Source organism: Erpetoichthys calabaricus, chromosome 2 (assembly GCF_900747795.2).
Source record: "Erpetoichthys calabaricus chromosome 2, fErpCal1.3, whole genome shotgun sequence".
Classification (NCBI taxonomy): domain Eukaryota; kingdom Metazoa; phylum Chordata; class Cladistia; order Polypteriformes; family Polypteridae; genus Erpetoichthys; species Erpetoichthys calabaricus.
In genome coordinates this window covers 151,315,466-151,334,905 of record NC_041395.2, presented here as the reverse complement: position 1 = coordinate 151,334,905, position 19,440 = coordinate 151,315,466, and the positions used below count along the sequence as shown (strand labels likewise).

Genomic DNA, 19,440 nt, shown 5'->3' with positions numbered 1-19,440 from the left:
GCGTTCGGGCGGCGGTTGTATTGTGACGTGAAGTTTAGTTTACAGGTTGTGTTGTGTTGTTTGGGCGCCACCTACTGACTCTGGGAAACCGCTGGGTTTGACTCTGGGGCGCAGTGCGCTTCGGAGCATCTGGCATCCATGCATATATACAACCTTCATTTAGTAATATAGATAATTTGCAAACATTATGTCAAGTAACTCAATTATGAATAACTGTTGATGAACAAATACATTGATCTAAGATTCCTAACAAACAGACATTACTTCCAGACCTGGATATAAGAAAAAAGTAAATGTTTAACTTTTGCTGATTTCCTGTTCTTTATTTCAAAAGAGTGTTGTGGTAGAGGTAGCAAAAGAAAGAGAAAGCTGCAGCAGGAAACTAGACGGGTGTCTGTGGTGTTTAGAGAAGGCGTATGATAAGATGCCAAAGGTGGTGGTTGCACAACATCTCAGATGGTACAAAGTACCAGAAAAACTGATCACAATAGTAATGAAATTTTATAGAAACCCAAAAACAAATGTTAAAATGTTACTGAACAAATGTTTTATTATTTATATATCCATTTATAGTATTTTACAGCTCTTCAACTGTCTTGCACTTGTCCTGAAAGCAATTTTGTGCCACTGTACATGCTGTAATACTGTGTATGAATGGTATGACAATAAAGCCACTTGACTTCTGTGTGCAGTAGAGATGCACCAATCTTAATTGGGCAATTTTTCACTACAAAATACTTCATCTGTGATTGGTACATTTGCAAAACACAAAAAAAGATTTTGTCAGCATCTGCTTCAGTGCATTTCTTTTTTTTTGTTGCAAATTTCCTGAAAACTGGCAGCTACAGACTTTATCAGAGAGAGAAAGAGAAGATTGGAATATTAACCTTTACATTAGAGAAGATAAAGAAGAATTTGAAATTGTTTATCAAACAAAAGGTTTGCTTGTGTAACAGCAAAATTTGTCTGACTTATAAACTTGTTAAGCATGTAAGCCTTGTATCTATAAATGTATAAATATCTGATGAACAACTGACAGATTTGTGGGGTTTTTTTTAAAGGTTTGTATGTGTTTATTATTTGTCTGTGTGTGTGACATTCAGTACAAGTTTTGGTAAGAAACAAGTACTGCACAATTAAAAATGTAATCCATATTTATAATTACTCCTCAAAAATTGGAGCTGGTACACTAAAACAATTGTATAAATACAGTGGGGCAAAAAAGTATTTAGTCAGCCACCAATTGTGCAAGTTCTCCCACTTAAAAAGATGAGAGAGGCCTGTAATTTCCATCATAGGTGTACCTCAACTATGAGAGACAAAATGAGAAAAAAAAAAATCCAGAAAATCACATTGTCTGATTTTTGAAGAATTTATTTGCAAATTATGGTGGAAAAAAAGTATTTGGTCAATAACAAAAGTTCATCTCAATACTTTGTTATATACCCTTTGTTGGCAATGACAGAGGTCAAACGTTTTCTGTAAGTCTTTACAAGTTTTTCACACACTGTTGCTAGTATTTTGGCCCATTCCTCCATGCAGATCTCCTCTAGAGCAGTGATGTTTTGGGGCTGTCGCTGGGCAACACGGACTTTCAACTCCCTCCAAAGATTTTCTATGGGTTTGAGATCTGGAGACTGGCTAGGCCACTCCAGGACCTTGGAATGTTTCTTACGAAGCCACTCCTTCGTTACCTGGGCGGTGTGTTTGGGATCATTGTCATGCTGAAAGACCCAGCCATGTTTCATCTTCAATGCCCTTGCTGATGGAAGGAGGTTTTCACTCAAAATCTGACGATACATGGCCCCATTCATTCTTTCCTTTACACGGATCAGTCGTCCTGGTCCCTTTGCAGAAAAACAGCCCCAAAGCATGATGTTTCCACCCCCATGCTTTACAGTAGGTATGGTGTTCTTTGGATGCAACTCAGCATTCTTTCTCCTCCAAACACGACGAGTACAGTTTTTACCAAAAAGTTCTATTTTGGTTTCATCTGACCATATGACATTCTCCCAGTCCTCTTCTGGATCATCCAAATGCTCTCTAGCAAACTTCAGACGGGCCTGCACATGTACTGGCTTAAGCAGGGGGACACGTCTGGCACTGCAGGATTTGAGTCCCTGGCGGCGTAGTGTGTTACTGATGGTAGCCTTTGTTACTTTGGCCCCAGCTCTCTGCAGGTCATTCACTAGGTTCCCCCGTGTGGTTCTGGGATTTTTGCTCACCGTTCTTGTGATCATTTTGACCCCACGGGGTGAGAGCTTGCATGGAGCCCCAGATCGAGGGAGATTATCAGTGGTCTTGTATGTCTTCCATTTTCTAATAATTGCTCCCACAGCTGATTTCTTCACACCAAGCTGCTTACCTATTGCAGATTCAGTCTTCCCAGCCTGGTGCAGGTCTACAATTTTGTTTCTGGTGTCCTTTGACAGCTCTTTGGTCTTGGCCATAGTGGAGTTTGGAGTGTGACTGTTTGAGGTTGTGGACAGGTGTCTTTTATATTGATAACGAGTTCAAACAGGTGCCATTAATACAGGTAACGAGTGGAGGACAGAGGAGCCTCTTACAGAAGTTACAGGTCTGTGAGAGCCAGAAATCTTGCTTGTTTGTAGGTGACCAAATACTTATTTTCCACCATAATTTGCAAATAAATTCTTTAAAATCAGACAATGTGATTTTCTGGATTTTTTTTCTCATTTTGTCTCTCATAGTTGAGGTATACCTATGATGAAAATTACAGGCCTCTCTCATCTTTTTAAGTGGGAGAACTTGCACAATTGGTGTCTGACTAAATACTTTTTTGCCCCACTGTATAGTAAATGTACTATACATTTTAAAAGCAAAAAAAAAATGAAGTGCAATTAATAACTAAAAATGATAAAAAAAAAATGATTAAAACCTCTTGGAGCTGGTACACTAAAACAATTATATAAATATAGTAAATGTACTATATAGGGTGGTCCAGATCCAACTATGCAACTTTTAATGCAATGCAATAATTGCATAATTAGATCTGGACCACCCTGTACATTTTAAAAGCAATTAATAACTAAAAATGATTAAAAAAAATGATTAAAACCTCTAAGTGCATATATTTTTAAACATAACCAGTGTTTAACTGCCAAATTCAATTAACTAAATCAATGTCAAGAACTATACAGTATATGTACTTTTGTTAGACAGACAAAAGCTACTTTGGCGAAAAGTACTTTTTTTTTTTTTTTAATTAAGTTTTATTTCACATAAGTATGACAGAAGAAATTAAACAATATAACAGCCTGAAATTATGAGATGCATCTAATTATCTTTAATGCCATATGTATTATGGATAAATATTTTCTCTACATATTTTATTATTAGTTAAAAATATGTATTTAAGAGGATTGTATTTTATTTTAGTATTTTTATTGTCCCCCTCAGAATTTCGTTTTGTTAATAAAATATGAACAGGTAACACCTGTCATCTATAGCTTAATTATGAAAACTAGCTGAAGCCCGCCGTAGCATACAACAGTGTAACAATAGGATCGGAAAACGGTGAGAAAGGAATTCAGAAATCAAGAAGAAATAAATACTTCCTGAAAGATGCAGTTGTGAATAGGTGTTTTGGTGGAGACAACAAATAATGAGTCAAAAGATCTACTCGTACTACAATATCAGGTCTGTGCTCTGTTCTTTGGGTATCCAACAGTACATGTAGAATTTTCAGCCAAGCAGGATTACATGTGAAAGTGATAAATAAATCAGGCTTTCCGAATTTACGTACTATGGCCATGGCATCCTGATAGTTTTGTTGCATATATCTTGGACTTCCTGGAAATGTGGACGGTAATATGATCATTTTGCCTACACATACGTTATTTTCAGTGTTTGCTTGCAGTGCATCTGAAAGTCCTTTGTATTGTTCCATGCGCAGATCTTGTTGATGTAATCTGAGATAGTTGAGACGCGCGCCCTATGTTTTAACATACGCAGCTACGACGTACTGTTGGAATAGTTTGCCACTGGAGTGCAAAATACTAAATGTATTCATAGTTGATTATCTGTACGCGTAAAATTGACATTGAGTACACCTTATTCGCTTGGCAGTTCTTTTATCAGGAACATGTTGTAAATCTTTGTGCCGGCCAATGTGTCCATAAGAGAATAAAAATGGGTAAACCATAGGATCACAATTCATATTGAGCATGGAAATCTATTTACAGGAGTTGCCTATGGGATAGATGCAAATGTCCCTTTTGGCAGGCGGTTCGCCATCTTCTCCAACGAAAATCGCTGCAACATCGGTGTGACATGTCTGAGCATTGTATCATCATAAATCCTGTATAGGGTTTTCCTTGAAAACCATCCGTACAGATGCTGTTGGATTGGACTGATCGATTTCATGCATGTGTTTGTATGATTTAGCAAAGGGGTTGATGGTTCTGAGCATGGCATCTAGCTGGAGAAGTAAATTTTCGCTGCATGCAGAGTTTGCTTTATTTTGTAAGCGTACTTCAGTAGTTTCCGCTGTGTCAAAAAAAAACAACTGTCCATATCCTGGAGAAATAGAAGTGTTAGCGTATAGTGGAGAGATTTGGTGATAAATTTGCCCATGTATTTTAAAACAGTATGGTCCGTGGCCAGGAGGTTGAGTTATCCGTGCACCCATGGAAGCAAACGCTACAGAAGAGTTGTATTCTTGAATGTGTTCATGATAATTTTTAGCTTCTGATGTTTGCTGTGTAAGAAGCTGTTGTAAAGACACAGGTGGCTCCCGTAAAGGTGGTAAAGCTACTTTACCGTTGTGGCAGCACCTCGAGTACTTGCTGGATGTATTACACTCAGCAGGCCAGTATAGTGTATGACAGTGTTTGCACTGCTGGTCTGGAGTCCCAATGTTGTACTCTTGGACGGGAAGACAGGAATTAGGTGAAAATGTACCTGTGGTAACAGGAAGAGGATTGTGTGTATGTCTGCTGAGACTTTGTTGGTTTGGAAACGTTGCTTTGCAGATGTTGCATTGCAAGAGTTGTGAATGAGTTTTGTTGTGTTTAGTCAGACAATCCTGTGTAGTGAACTTCTTACTGCATTTCTGGCACTCATATAGTTGTTGGGAAGAATGCCTTTTCTTGTGTTTAGCAAGTGAGGTTCGCGTTTGAAAAGTTTTGTTGCAGAAATCGCACTGGAAGAATGTGGGGAACGGTTTGGAGGAGGACAAATAGGAATCGAGAAATGCTGTGTCGGCTGCGTGTGGGCGGGACCAGTTTTGAAGAGGAGCCACAGGCAGCATGGGGAAGGGTTTGGAAGAGGACGAATAGAAATCGAGAAATGCCGTGTCAGCTGCGTGTGGGCGGGACCAGTTTTGAAGTGGAAGCAGGACGAACCAGAAGAGAAATATATATGTGATACCAAAGATACAATACTTTAATATAAAACATAACCTTCAGGTACAAGTTTTTAAAAAGAAACAAAAAAAATGGAAACGGTATTGAAATCTGCCAATCCAGTAACATGATATTGGTGTTCAGTATTGGCCCTAAAAACACTTGATCGTAGCCTCCCTAGTATGCAGATGTCATCACATTAACAGGGAGTGCAGAGGAGGAAACAGAGAGGAAGATGAAAGCCTTGAATAAAGTGCTACAGGTCCATGTAGTGTGCATGAGAAAGGGTAAAACAGAGCTCATGCTGGTAAAAGCTGATAGCAAACCAAACAAACACAGAGTGGATGAAGCTGGAAAAAATAAAGGCAGAAGAAATCTTTTAATTATCTTTGAAGCTAAATTGTTGAAGACTGAGAACTACCAACAGAAAATGCCAGGGAGGCAAGGTTGCAAAGAAAAGCAAATAAGAAACCCGTAGGTTACTGAGATGAAGTGCCTAAGAGCAATTGAGGGTGTAAATCTTAAAAGTCTAAATGTGTGATGAAGAAATCAGACAGGAAGTGAAAGCAATTACTATTAGAAACAAAATTCAAGAATCAAGGCTGAAATAGTATAGGCATGTGCAAAGAATGGTGGAGGAAAATTTAGCAAAATGGAAAGCACATCAGAAAGAGGAAGAGCTAAGAGCAAGAGGAAAACCAAAGAAGAGACAGATGGAATGCATCAAGGAAGATAGATGAGAGAAAGATATGCAACTTCGCAACAAACAGAGGAGTGGAAAATAGCAATAGAGCAACCCAACCCCTAACAGAAAAGCAGTGAAGAAGAAAAAATAGTTGCACCAGATATAAATAGAAAAGTCCTGACCTGCAAACTCCAAATAACCAAAAGAGACATAAGAATGATGTAATGCACACAAGGGAAGTGTATTAATTTATGGTGTACCTAATGAAGTTGAGATAGGAAAATGAAATAATGGTGAGCCACAGTCTATATAGGAATCCATTAATGTAGTGTTTCACACTGTTTCTTCCTCAAGAAAACAGTCATATTACCTGAACAAAGTGATGTTTAAATCATTAAGATATATAAGCCCATTACGCACTTACATAATTTTAAAGCATAAACATGAATATTGTTAACTCACGTAAAATCCTTGCCTACCAGCCTATGTCATAATGTTAGTATCAAACAGCCAAACTGCCTTATTCACCACACCCTGCACCACTAAAATGTTTTCCATTTCATCTCTATGTATTGTTTTGGATTCTTCTTACATCACAGTAAAACACTAAAAATCAGACACAAAAAAGGAACCACAAATCTGACAATTCAGTGTTTCCCATACTGTAAAGTTTTTAATTTTTAAGCCAAATCAGGCTGCTCCCTCACTTTAGAACTAATATTTCAGCTACTCCACCGCTACAGCCACAGATAATGCCTGTAAAAAAAAGTGAGTGAACCTATATGTTTAAAATGCTCAGGGTGAGGGAGTAGTGGGTATATGGATAAAACGCTCCAAGTTATACCTTGCAAAGATGAAAGGGTGAATGCCTAAGCAAGGTATAAACAAAGCAAAATATTAATCAGTTATACAGTATTCATGTGTGTCCATGTCATTTGTTAAGCCATGAAATACAGAAACAAAAATCACATTACTCTGCTAAAGATGATACTGTCTATCAACAGACACCATTAGTCATTTAAAACTCATCATAGATTCCATCTGGTCAGCCCTGAAACAACAAGTTAACGATCAAATTAAAACTTTATTTATGTGAATATAGCAACAAGCTAGAAAAACAGTCAAACTAGCCATAGACCACCCCCGCTTCTGAAGACAAACATATTTGACAGTAGTGGCTCACCCTAGAGAACAAGCAATTGTCTCCTATCTTCCCATACTAAAAAGAACTGCAGTAAATTACATCTTCAGGGTTTGTAGACAAATAAAAGTACTCTTTTTATAAATATTAACATGCAAAGTAGACCATGACATTTGCACATCTGAGGCAAATGTAACATTAATGCTTGAATAATAAAACTTTACTTAAAAGGTTTCTAATTGATCACTTAATTTATTCCACCATCCAGAATACAGCCTCAAACATGTGGAAAAGGAAAACAATGAGTTAACAATAAAAATAGTATGCCTAACTAAAAGCTAATAGTGTGTCCTTTTCATATCTCTGGCATTGAAGAGTGCATTCTTGACTGCTGGTTTAACACGAAACAGGAAGAACACCCAGTTTTTCCTTAAACAAGTAGACACTCTTATTTTCTTAAGCACAAACATTTTTGGTAATGTTTCAGGCGAAGCACATGTTTACATTGCAAACCAGCTAAACTACTTCGTACCAACATCTCTTACATTATAGAAGCAACAGACTGTGTGTTATTTATGACGATTTTGTTTCACAGATATAGATATTAGGTAAAAACCTCCACAGTAGCCTCTGACTTGGCAAGTAACAAGCCCATTAAGTCTTTGGATAAAAGCAATCACATAATGTTGCCATGTATTGATATGTTTAAGAAAGCCCTTCTTTGTGAAAATAAATGTGATTATTACTGTTAAACTTCATGATTTTTTTTTATTTTAATGACACATCTATAGCCCATGAGCCCATCTGTGATCTGCACCTTACTATAAAGACACAAAATATTCTTTCTTCTCCTATACTTGTTTATGTAGATGACCAAAAAATATTTTGATAAGAAAAAATAACATACAAATTATGGCCTCTATTTGTATGGTGTAATAAATCGCCTATACTGTATAAAGACTATCCAGTAGGAACAATTATCTGACAAAATGTCTTAAGAAAAAAACAATCCTCAAATCAGTTTACAATATTAATGTGTCTACAATTCATGTTCATAATAAACTAGTAGGACTAAACTCAGAACTAGCTTATTAAAGCAAAGAGATACAAAAAGTTCAACTTTTTTAATTAAGAAAAACATCACTGCTATGCATTTTGCAAATCCCTTAAACAAATGATGGTTTATATAATGCCTTTCATGGTAGATACCATTCAGAAATGCCATATACAAACAGCAAAAACTGCTACAAAGAATACAGTCTGAAGGCTATACTCCAGTTTAAACACTAAGGTTGTGCTGGAGCCACAACCAAAAAAAACCTTGTGTGACACATCTTCTTAGTCACTTGGCTGTTTATTTACTCACAAAATAAACCATATTCTGCTCTGTATTCTAAGAAATAATTCCTCATTATAAAAATTATATTATTACAAAGTTGGGCGGCACGGTGGCGCAGTGGGTAGCGCTGCTGCCTCGCAGTTGGGAGACCTGGGTTCGCTTCCCAGGTCCTCCCTGCGTGGAGTTTGCATGTTCTCCCCGTGTCTGTGTGGGTTTCCTCCGGGAGCTCCGGTTTCCTCCCACAGTCCAAAGACATGCAGGTTAGGTGGATTGGCGATTCTAAATTGGCCCTAGTGCGTGCTTGGTGTGTGGGTGTGTTTGTGTGTGTCCTGCGGTGGGTTGGCACCCTGCCCAGGATTGGTTCCCTGCCTTGTGCCCTGTGTTGGCTGGGATTGGCTCCAGCAGACCCCCGTGACCCTGTGTTCGGATTCAGCGGGTTGGAAAATGGATGGATGGATGGATGGATTATTACAAAGTTATGCAATTGGCTTAAAAATACCAGACATAAGCACCATATGTAAAACAGATAACTTTGCCTCATTACTCTTTATTCATGAGACCTATTTTGCTAAACAACTATCAACAAGCAACTGAAATGTTAAATGCAGCCTTTGAATCTGTAGACAAATGAGCAATGACTAAAAAGACTATTTTATATATGGATACTTTACAGCACAGTGGCACTCTGTCTGGAGACGGTCCTTGCATTTTTTTTAAAAAACTGCTAGGACAGGTTCTAGTTGCAGGATCTTCAAGGGGGTTAAGCAGGCTTGAAAACAGAAATCACTCTGGTATACTGCTCAGGTCTGCCACATCCCAGCTGAACAGACCTGAGTTCAATCCCCAGGCTGTTCAATGATTGAATTTTGCATAGTCTACTTATGTATTTCTCCTTTTTCTCAGAGTACTATGTTTTCTCCTCCCCAAAATCAAAAAACAACTATATTAGCTCAATTAGTAACTCTTAATTGCCCCCATAAAAATGTGTCTGCATCACTATCCCCTGTGACAGACTCGTACATGGCTAGATTTAGTTCCTGCTTTATGTTAGGAGCGGCTGAAACAGGCTCAGCAACCCTGAATGGATTATGTGAATTCAATAATTAATTAATTTGCTCCTTAAAAAATATAATTTTAAAGTGATTAACAAATCATAGGCATGCCTGAATACGACATTATCCTGAAATTTTGACCCCTTTGAACTAGTGTAGAAAAAAGTCTTTACAGTTTGATAAACTGAAACAATTGGGGAAATGTGATTGGCTGATTATTATTTACTGCACTGCAGAAGTTAGAACTTCTGATTTCCAGCCTTCTGCCAACTGCTGCAAGGATAGAATCTGGCCCTCTGCAACCACATTCTGGAAATAGAGAATAAGAGGGTTTGAAAAATGAATTATATACTTTTTAAAATCCTAAATAAGGTGAAAAACATTGGCCCTTGGTTCTGCTCTAGAAACAATTTCATATATAGACATTTCACTCACTGTATAACCACCTACAGTCCAAAACATACTGCCTACTTTGACTGCTTATGCTATATTTTCACTACTTCAGACTGTATAGAGTCCAGAAGGAGATCTTTTCTTGAATCAACAACTATTAGAATAGAATCGGTGCTGCCAATGGGCCCCAGTGAGAATTACAGTAATGCAAAATTTAAAAAATAAAAATGTCAAGTTACAAAGTTTAAACAAAACAAACCCTTTGCCTTTATTACTGCTATGAAAATGCCAAAACAGTCTGTAAATCGCAAACTTGTAAAATTCTTATGTCAAAACAAGCACAATATGAATAAAAAGATCAATATGAATATGAATAAATCTGGTACTATTCAGACAAATGAATAATATTTACCCAACAGCCAAAACAAAGACTTTTGTGTCTCACATGTTATTAATTTTCTATTTGTGCATTATTCTGTTATTTTTCTAAACAGATATTAAAACAGCAACTTAATGCAAACTGATATGTGGAATGCCTTTCCCACTCCATAGGTAACACTTAATTACCCTATATTGTAACTGAACAAAAAAAACATAATGGATAGACAGATAGATCTTTATTTGTTGGGAATAGTTAATAAACAAATAACAAGGAAAAGCCACTTTTACACAGAATTAACTTTGCTATATATGAAAAGCAAATACATCAGCTACAGTAAAAACAATTGATATAAATAAATTCAATCTTTCTGAGATAGACTCCAGCTTCCCCGTAACCCAGCTAGGAAATTAATGAATCAATAAATAATATCTAAAAACAAAAATTCAATTATCAACTAACTAGTTTGTGTTCAGTTCCCCTGAAACAACATACATACTATACATCAAGTTGAGGACTGTCAATAAACCAGTTTACCACAATGTCATTTGTTGACAGATTAACTAAACATAATTCCTCTTTGTTGTTGATGAACAAATGTCAATGTTAGTAAAGGCATGCATAAATCACTTTACAATTTGATTTGATTTTCCTTATGTGATTTTTTAATCCTAAAAATTAAATCACTGAATTGATCAAGGGACTAACTGACAAAACTTTGCATAAGTAGTGAGGAAAAAGTATGTAGCATTTAATAAATAATAATAATATTTTATTTATATAGAGCCTTTATACTCTGAAGTGAATGACAACAATGTAAATGCTACAAAATAGCAAAATACTACAATTTCATATTTTTAGTTTATAGTGTCTTTCACAGTATGTACATTGCATGATACAATGCAGTCTCTATTGACTGAGTTTTATGAAATAATAATCCCTGCTCAAAAATGTTATTATATACAAACTATACTAAAATTCAAGCTCTTCTAAAAACACATTAATTACCAAATGCTTACTCCTGCCTTAATTATTTTTCAAGTTTATGGTACCTATGCTAGCATATGAACAGTTACAGGTAAAGTAACATTTAATACACATAAATCACATTAAGAACCTCTTACTTCCACCTCCGTAATGTATCCCATGTTTGCTCATTCCTCTCCTTTTCTGGTGTTGAGAAACTTGTCCAAGCGTTTAATGCATTCTGCATTGACTACTGTAACTCCCTACTGGCAGGTGCCCCTTCCAATTTGTTATCACAGCTCCAGCTGATTCAAAACTCCGCTACAAGAGTCCTTATGCAGACCTGCAACAGTGACCACATAACACCCACCCTGCTCCATCTTCACTTGCTTTCTGTACCTTATCGAGCTGAAGATCTGAATGTTTGCCGGTTCAAATCCCATTACTGCCACAAGGGATCTTACTTTGTTGGGCACTTAAGCATGGCACTTAACTGAAAATTGCTCCAAGGGCACTGTACAATGGATGGTATTAAATCAAAAATGTTTTTTTATTATTAACCTAAAAAGTTTCAAATGGTCTTGCACTAGACTACATCAGTAACCTCTTCCATCATTATGCTTCTGTTCACCCACTAAAGCCTACTGATCTCATTGTGCATCTAACTAATCTGTGCTCTATGGGTGACACAGTCTTCAGCTCCATATTGTCTAGCCTTTGGAACAACCTCCTTAAATGAATGAGATCAGCCGAGTCAATTTATTCATTTAGCCAAAAAAAAACAAAAAAAAACTTAAAACTCATTTGTTCAGGAAAGCACTTAACTTAACCTGCCGATCATTTTACAATCACTATTTAGGCATTAAGGATGATTTGCATTTGTCTCTCAAATAAAGTTATTTGTTTAGGGTTTTCTTTTTGTACTGTATACTTTTTATTCTGGGTTGTTGTCTTTTATTCTAATTCACAGCTTTAGTGTTTCCTGTATTAATCTTTACTTAGTGTTTAATGTAGATGTTCTTTGTATCCAATATTGTATACACCCTGTTGTTCAGTTTGAATTTCTGTAAAGCCCTCTAAGAATAGGAAAGGTGCTATAAAAATAAAATGTGTTATTATTTTATTATTAAGCACTATGCAATAAATTTTTCATAAGGGCTGTCTAATTAACTAAAATAAACCTATTGTTGCTACACATAATATAGCTATATCTAGATCTCTATAACCACAATCAATAAGTTCTACAAACTGCCTGCTCATGTCAAATGTTTCGATTACTTAAAACGTATTCAGTACTCCAAATCCTAAATATTTGATCAAATCTCCAAAACACCACCCATGTATTTTGTAATCCCAAAGTTGTATCCTGAACAGGCCCACTGAAATCAGAAAATGAAGGAAGCTCTGATGTTCAAACATCCGACTTTTATTTCAGTGTGCATCTTATTGCTAAAAATAAACCTGTAGCAATGTCAAGAGTTAACTGTAGCCTACAACTGTTTTCTATTAAAAAAACAATATGGTAAGTTTGAAATGAAGCGTGGACCAAAATGATAGTCGAGCTCTATAAGGTTTGGGGGCGAGATAACCTCTTAAACGGGGTTCCAAACGGTCGATCACGCTCCTCGAACATCCATCAAGTTCACTACAGTACATACAAGATTCATATCCTGCATGTCGCACGGAACTGGCCTATCCAGCCCTGTAACTAAAACACACATGTTGCTTCTATTATTATGTCCAACAGGTCGCTGTGTTTCCGTCATACGAACGAAATAGAAATATCACGGATTAACCGCTCGTTTACATTGAAAATATGCAGCCCTTGATTGAGAACTTCAATCTGATAATGTCTAGCAATAATCTCATGATCCTTTGATGTTATACCTTTTTCGATCACGTAGGTACGACATTTCAATAAAATATTTGTCTGCTAATCTCTCAGAATGACAAAAACGGATCGCTCCTAAATACTGACAAATTAAGCAAGGAGTGCGGGCACTGCTACAGCTCGCCGCATTTCACACATTGTGCTGCGATCCTCTTAACAGATCCACGCGACAACCGCGATGCGCACATCATTCGACACCAGGATAGTGGTCTGCAGATGTGAGAGTGCAGCAAATCCGTGATCGGCCCTCCCGCACCTTCAGCTAAACTGTGCTCTACTGAAGTACAAGCTGGCGGCAGCGGCCTGTCACTTGCCCCGGAATGTACTCACAGAATGCCGGAGCAGGAGGTACACACGAAGGAGCCCACGGTCATGTTGGCATAGGTCGGGCCGCGCTGGTCACAGTCGAAGCACTTTCGGTTGGGGGGCAGGCTCGTCATTTCTCGAAGCATCTTCAGGTGCTTCTCCTCCTGTTTTCGCTTCGCACTCGCCGCCATAGCCGATGCCGGACCGTGTCTTACAACGTAGGGAAAGGGGTGGAGAAGAGGGGTAGGCTCCCAAAATTTAAAAAAAAAATCCTCACGTCAGGAAACAGATCTTGCCGGAAACCTGGGCACCGATGAACTACGAAAATAGTAATACAAAACTAAACAGTTAAAACTACCGGAAATCTCACGTATGCAAGCAGAAATGGAAAAACAGAGAGGGAACTGGGCCACTGAATGAGACGAGCCGGAATTCGCAACGGCCTCTAGTTTCCACGAACAAGGAGAAGGGGCGCGGCGACAAGAGGAGGCTGCGACGCACACTACCGCCAAGGCGTCTTCCGTGAGCAGTCGAGCGCCCCCTGCGGCAGCACAACTACCGCCTACATTACATTAGCATGCCAAAGAGATCGAGAGTGTATAGCCGTGACTCTCGCGGATACAAGGACCTGTGACGCCAGACAGAGTCATTGAGTTCTTTGTGTGACGTCCTCACGAGACTACGTCATGCCTTCTTTAGCTTTGGTGAACACTACAGTATTTAATTAATATAATTATTAAAACTAGATTTTAAATACATAAGATAGGGAAGTCCAGGAGGATATCATTCATACCTTTTGTACATACTGATTTTTTGAATTATACAACTATTTAATAAGTTTTCAATTTCAACAACAAACAAATAAAATAAATAAATAAGGCTTTTGATTTGTTAAGGTTTTTCAGCTTCATTGAATGTAAATATTTTTGGTATTGATTCTTTCCTTTCTTTTTCTTTATTCTTTTTATAAAAATGTAAGAATATCTGTCATATATTCTTGGAATTTGAAACACATTTAATAACAAATGGTTTTTTAAAAATGGCACTGTCTTGTACAATAGATGTCATAAATTAGATGGGTGTAAAATGTAACATTTTCTTGGAGCTTGAAACTGAAATGAAATGAAAAACCACCCATTACACTAGACAGCAATTTGCTTTCAAAGGTTTTGCCTCCAGAACAAACAGCATTTCAGGTTGCCTGTATCACAAAGAAATTTGGGGGAATGTAAAATTATCCTTTACTGAATTTAGCATGTTTAATCAAGGAAAAGAGGAAGGCCTAAGAGAAGGTTTATGGATGTGGTGAGAGAGGATATGCAGGTGATGGGTGTAACAGAGCAAGATGTAGAGGACAGGAAGATATGGAAAAAGATGATCTGCTGTGTCAACCCCTAATGGGAGCAACCGAAAGAAGAAGAAGAATCACTTAATAATGCTGACACATTGCATTAACTCAGTTGAGCTAAAGATAAGTTTGCTTCTAATATTCATTTGTACTCCGCATCTGATACTTCTTGTTTCAGTGACCAACAATAATCAGCCAGAACTGATGGATTCCACTTGCCCCGATACAGCTTTTCCATTGTTGCAATGTCCTGGTGAAACCGTTCGCCAGGTTCATCACTAACTGCATCAATGATTAGCAGGGAAGAAGTCCAAGTGCGAATGCAGAAGTTAATCTTTAGCGACATGTTGGTCGTGGTTTTGTTTACCTGAAGCATGTCCCGACCAGCTGGACATTGATTGGTACTCTGTAGTTACCAAGAGGATTCTCAAAAACATCCTTGAATGCCTTCCTTGTAATTTCCTTCAGGATTACTAGCCAATCTTTGAACCACTTGTCATTGATAATGTGCCTGATTTGTGCTCCAACAAAAAATCCTTACTTAAACTTGTCATCAGTTTTTCTTGGGACCATCTTTCTCAGATATTGAAATTCTTCACCTTCCTTGTTACTTCCTTGTCACACAATTTTATAACAGTCAAAGCTTTGTATAAAGAGAAGGCGAAAATATATCTTTGTTGGGTTGACATGTGGTTTATTGCGCCACACTTTCTCCCATGGAACCAAGTGATTATGGAGTGGACAGATCTTTTTAATGTAACAAGTCTTTAGCACACTGTCTCATTCACGACTGATACAGCAGCACTTGGTATATTTGAGCAACCTTCCTAGTAGTTGTTCTATGTCTTTTAAAGTCACTACAGATATTCCAGTTGTAGTTATAGAACTGTATGTGAATATTTATAATATGAGAGGGACACAAATGGATAACTGGACATTGGCTTATTGGGCCTTTAAACAAGAGAATTTATTATTTGTAATATTATGATTTATATCTTTGTATATTCTCACATTGGTGTTTGTATACAGTATATGTTGTTATATTTCTGAGCTAATCAATATAGGTTAATAGATATTTTGTGAAACAATAACTTGTTCCTTTAATTATTGTTATTAATATAAGATGCACCTAAAATAAGCAATTTGCAAAAAAAAAAACAGCATGTGACCAGAAAATGTTAAGGTGATTTTTGTGATCAGCTGGCAAAAATCCTGAAGATACACCCAAAGGTATTCAGGAAGTAAAATTGAATCAGCAAATTGAATGTTGATAGCTGTTTAAATCCATATTTTAATCAGATTTTAAATATTGTCTACACCATCTTAAAAAACATGAACATTTTGTATAAGAAATTATAATATCATTAATGAATTATACTTCCACCTGTTCATTTTCTCAACCCACATGTTCAGTTTTAGGGATATGAAGTAACATTGAGCAGAAGGCAGGAAATGACTGTGGACAGGGTGACAGTCCATTACAAGGCACACTCTTACCCACACTCATTTATTTGGGGCCTCAACAGAGTGTTTTCTTCACATAGACAACTATAAACAAGTGGTGTAAGTTATCAAGTAGAGTGGCAAATAGCAGCCTTTGAGGAGCATCAAATCTTATCTTGATATTTTGCAAAAGTTAGGTAAGAAAGGATTGAAAAAAATATTCAGGTAAATGGCCAGTTCTCGACAAAATTGTTTTTACGTTCTTGGGGATGTGGAAGGAAAACACATTCTATGCAAACTTCAGACAGTGACTAGAGATTAGTCAGTTATGAGTATCTAAATATGAATAGTGTACATTCACTGAGAAAAGTATTCAAAACACCTGTGCACGTGCTTATCTATGCAATTAACTAATCAGACAATCATGGAGCAGCAGCACAATGCATATAATAATGCAGATACAGATAAGGAGCTTCAGTTAATGCTCACATCAAACACCAGAATGGGGAAAAATGTGATTTCAGTGATTTTGATTGTGGCAAGGTTGTTAGTACCAAACACGCTGGCTTGAGTATTTCTGTAACTGCTGATCTCCTGGGATTTTCGTGTACAACAGTCTTTAGAGTTTATTCAGAATTGTGCAAAAAACACAAAACATCCAGTGAGCAGCATTTTTGCAGATGGAAATGTGTCATTGATGAGAAAGTTCACAGGAGAAATTCCAGACTAGTCTGAGCTGACAAAAAAGCTACAGTAACTCAGATAACCACTCTGTACCATTGTTGTTAGCAGTAAAGCATCTCAGAATACACACCAGATCGAACCTTGAGGTGGATGGGCTACAACAGCAGAAGACCATGTCACATTTAGTCCTGTCAGCTAAGAACAGAAAGATGAGGCTGCAGGAGGCACAGGTGTACCAAAACTGGACAGCTGAAGACTGAAAGAACATTGCCTTGTCTGATGAATCTTGATTTTTGCTGAGGCATACAGGTGGTAGGTAGGTAGAATTTGGTGCCAACAGCACTAATCCATGCATTCGATCTGCCTTGTTTTAACAGTCCAGACTGATGGTGATAGTATATTAGTGTGAGGTGTTTTTTCTTGTTCCACTTAGGGCCTGTTAATACCAATCAATGATTGCTTCAATGCCATGAATAATGTTGCTGACCATGTGTATCTCTTCATGACAACATTTACCCATCTTTTAATGGCTTGATAAAGCATGATAAGACACCCTATCACAAAGCAAAAGTCACCTCAGTTTGGTTTTATGAACATGATATGAACTCATCGTTCTTCAGTGGCCAGTTAAACACCTTTGGGATGTGGCAGAATGGGAGATTCACAGCATGAATGTGCAACTAACAAATCTGCAGAAATTGCGTGATGCAGCCATATCAATATGGACCAGAATCTCAAATGTTTCCAGGAAACCTGGGTAAGGTTTATTTTGCTCTCAAAACAGCTTTAATTCTTTGTTGCATTGACCCCACAAGACCCTCCGTGCCAGGATGCGGTTGATGGTAGACTTCTTAGGCATAAAACCACACTGTTCCGGTCACTGGTAGGTGAGCAAGTGATCACGGATCCTATTGAGGACAACCCTAGCAAGGACCTTACCCGCCACAGAGAGCAGTGTTATCCCCCTGTAGCTGCCGCAATCCAGGCGAACACCCTTCCCTTTCCAGATAAGGATGACAAGTCCCATTTCCAGTCAGTTGGGATGATGCCAGTCTCCCAAATGGAAGCAAAGATTGCTTGCAATGCCAGGAGGACAGCCTTACCACCAGCCTGGAAAAATTCACCCCAGATACTACAGATCCCTGAAGCCTTTCCTCCCCTTAGCTGGTTCACCACCTGTGCAATGTCAGTGAGATTGGGTGGTTCACAGCTAATTGGAGGATCGGCCTCAAGAACCGTGGACCCAGAGATATCCAACGTCCTAGCCAGAGGATCAGCTTTGAACAACTGCTCAAAGTAGCAAGCCCAGTGGGTCACAACTGCAGCATCATCCGTAAGGACCGTTCCATCAGCCGCCCTGACTGCGATTCTCCAAGGAACAGATTTGGATGTGCGTAATGCTTCGATTCCTCTGTAAGCAGGATGTGGGTCGCTAGACCACAGATGGTGTGTCACTTGCTCACAGATTCCTCTAACAAACGCCTCTTTATCTGCCCTAAGAGCCCTTGCAGCTGTCATTCTCAGTTCCCAGTACAGACCAGGGTTGCCATTAAGCCATGCGCTGCAACTCCTTTCGATGATATCCAGGGTGCCCTGCAAGATGAAACACCTCCTTCTGGGAACACCTGTAACACCAACACAACCCCCAGCAACCTTCAGGGTCTTGTCTTCCCCATCACATTAGGATCAGCAGTCACACCCAAATCTGCAAGTTCCTCACGCAAACTGCGTGCAAACTCATTAGAAACAGCCTGGTGTTGGAATCTGGCTAAGTCCAGGCTAATTTTCCTAGTAGGTGGTAACCTGCTGGACCTGAGCTGGATCATAAGAGTAGCATATCATAAGAGTATCATATCATAAGAGTATCATAAAAACTGAGGAAGCAGTCTTTTTTAAAATGAATATTTGTGTCATTCTCAAATTGTTTGGCCATGACTGTATTGCGTTAAAAAATAAAATCTATAACTTTAAAGAACTACAGTATAGCTTTTGATATCTACTTAATAAAAGCCTCTCACTCCAACTTGCTTTTTTTTTTGTATATTACCCAGTTGTATGCCTCATTTCCTTAACATATTCTGAATTCCTTGCTCCTATAGTTTGATGGTCTGCCTGTTACAAGGGATTTTATAAACCATTATTTGAAAGTTAATGTAATTCTAAACATATTGATAAACCAGGATCTCCTTTGTATAACCTATTCTACTAAAATTCTCATAGTGCTAGACATTCTATAAAGAATTTCTGAATTTTCAAGGTCAGAATTTAGTTTAAAATTTCATTAAATTATCTACATGGTAAACCCTAAAAATAGCCACTAAACCAATGATGAAGGTGATTGTGCCACATCTCAGAAGAATTTCAGTGCGTATTTTGTGAAGGATAAATGGTGGACTGGTGTCATTCAGTGTATTTGTTATAGTCCTCTATTTGGTAAAGACAATAAC

The 19,440-nt window shown here is 37.9% G+C and overlaps 1 protein-coding gene across 9 annotated transcripts in view; it reads right to left on the bottom strand.

Annotated features, from left to right (window-relative positions):
- The window catches only part of agfg1a (ArfGAP with FG repeats 1a), a 153,564-nt gene extending 139,465 nt beyond the window's left edge, over positions 1 to 14,099 (bottom strand). For 2 of the 9 annotated variants that reach the window (XM_051923022.1, XM_051923021.1), the window contains exon 1: positions 13,543 to 14,092. In XM_051923022.1, coding sequence (XP_051778982.1) covers positions 13,543 to 13,709 — 167 coding nt within the window. In that variant the 5' untranslated portion in view covers positions 13,710 to 14,092. Of the gene's footprint in view, positions 1 to 13,542 lie in introns of all 9 variants that reach the window. The other 7 variants (XM_051923027.1, XM_051923024.1, XM_051923025.1 and 4 more) reach the window with 6 other exon arrangements.
- Positions 14,100 to 19,440: the final 5,341 nt, after the last annotated feature.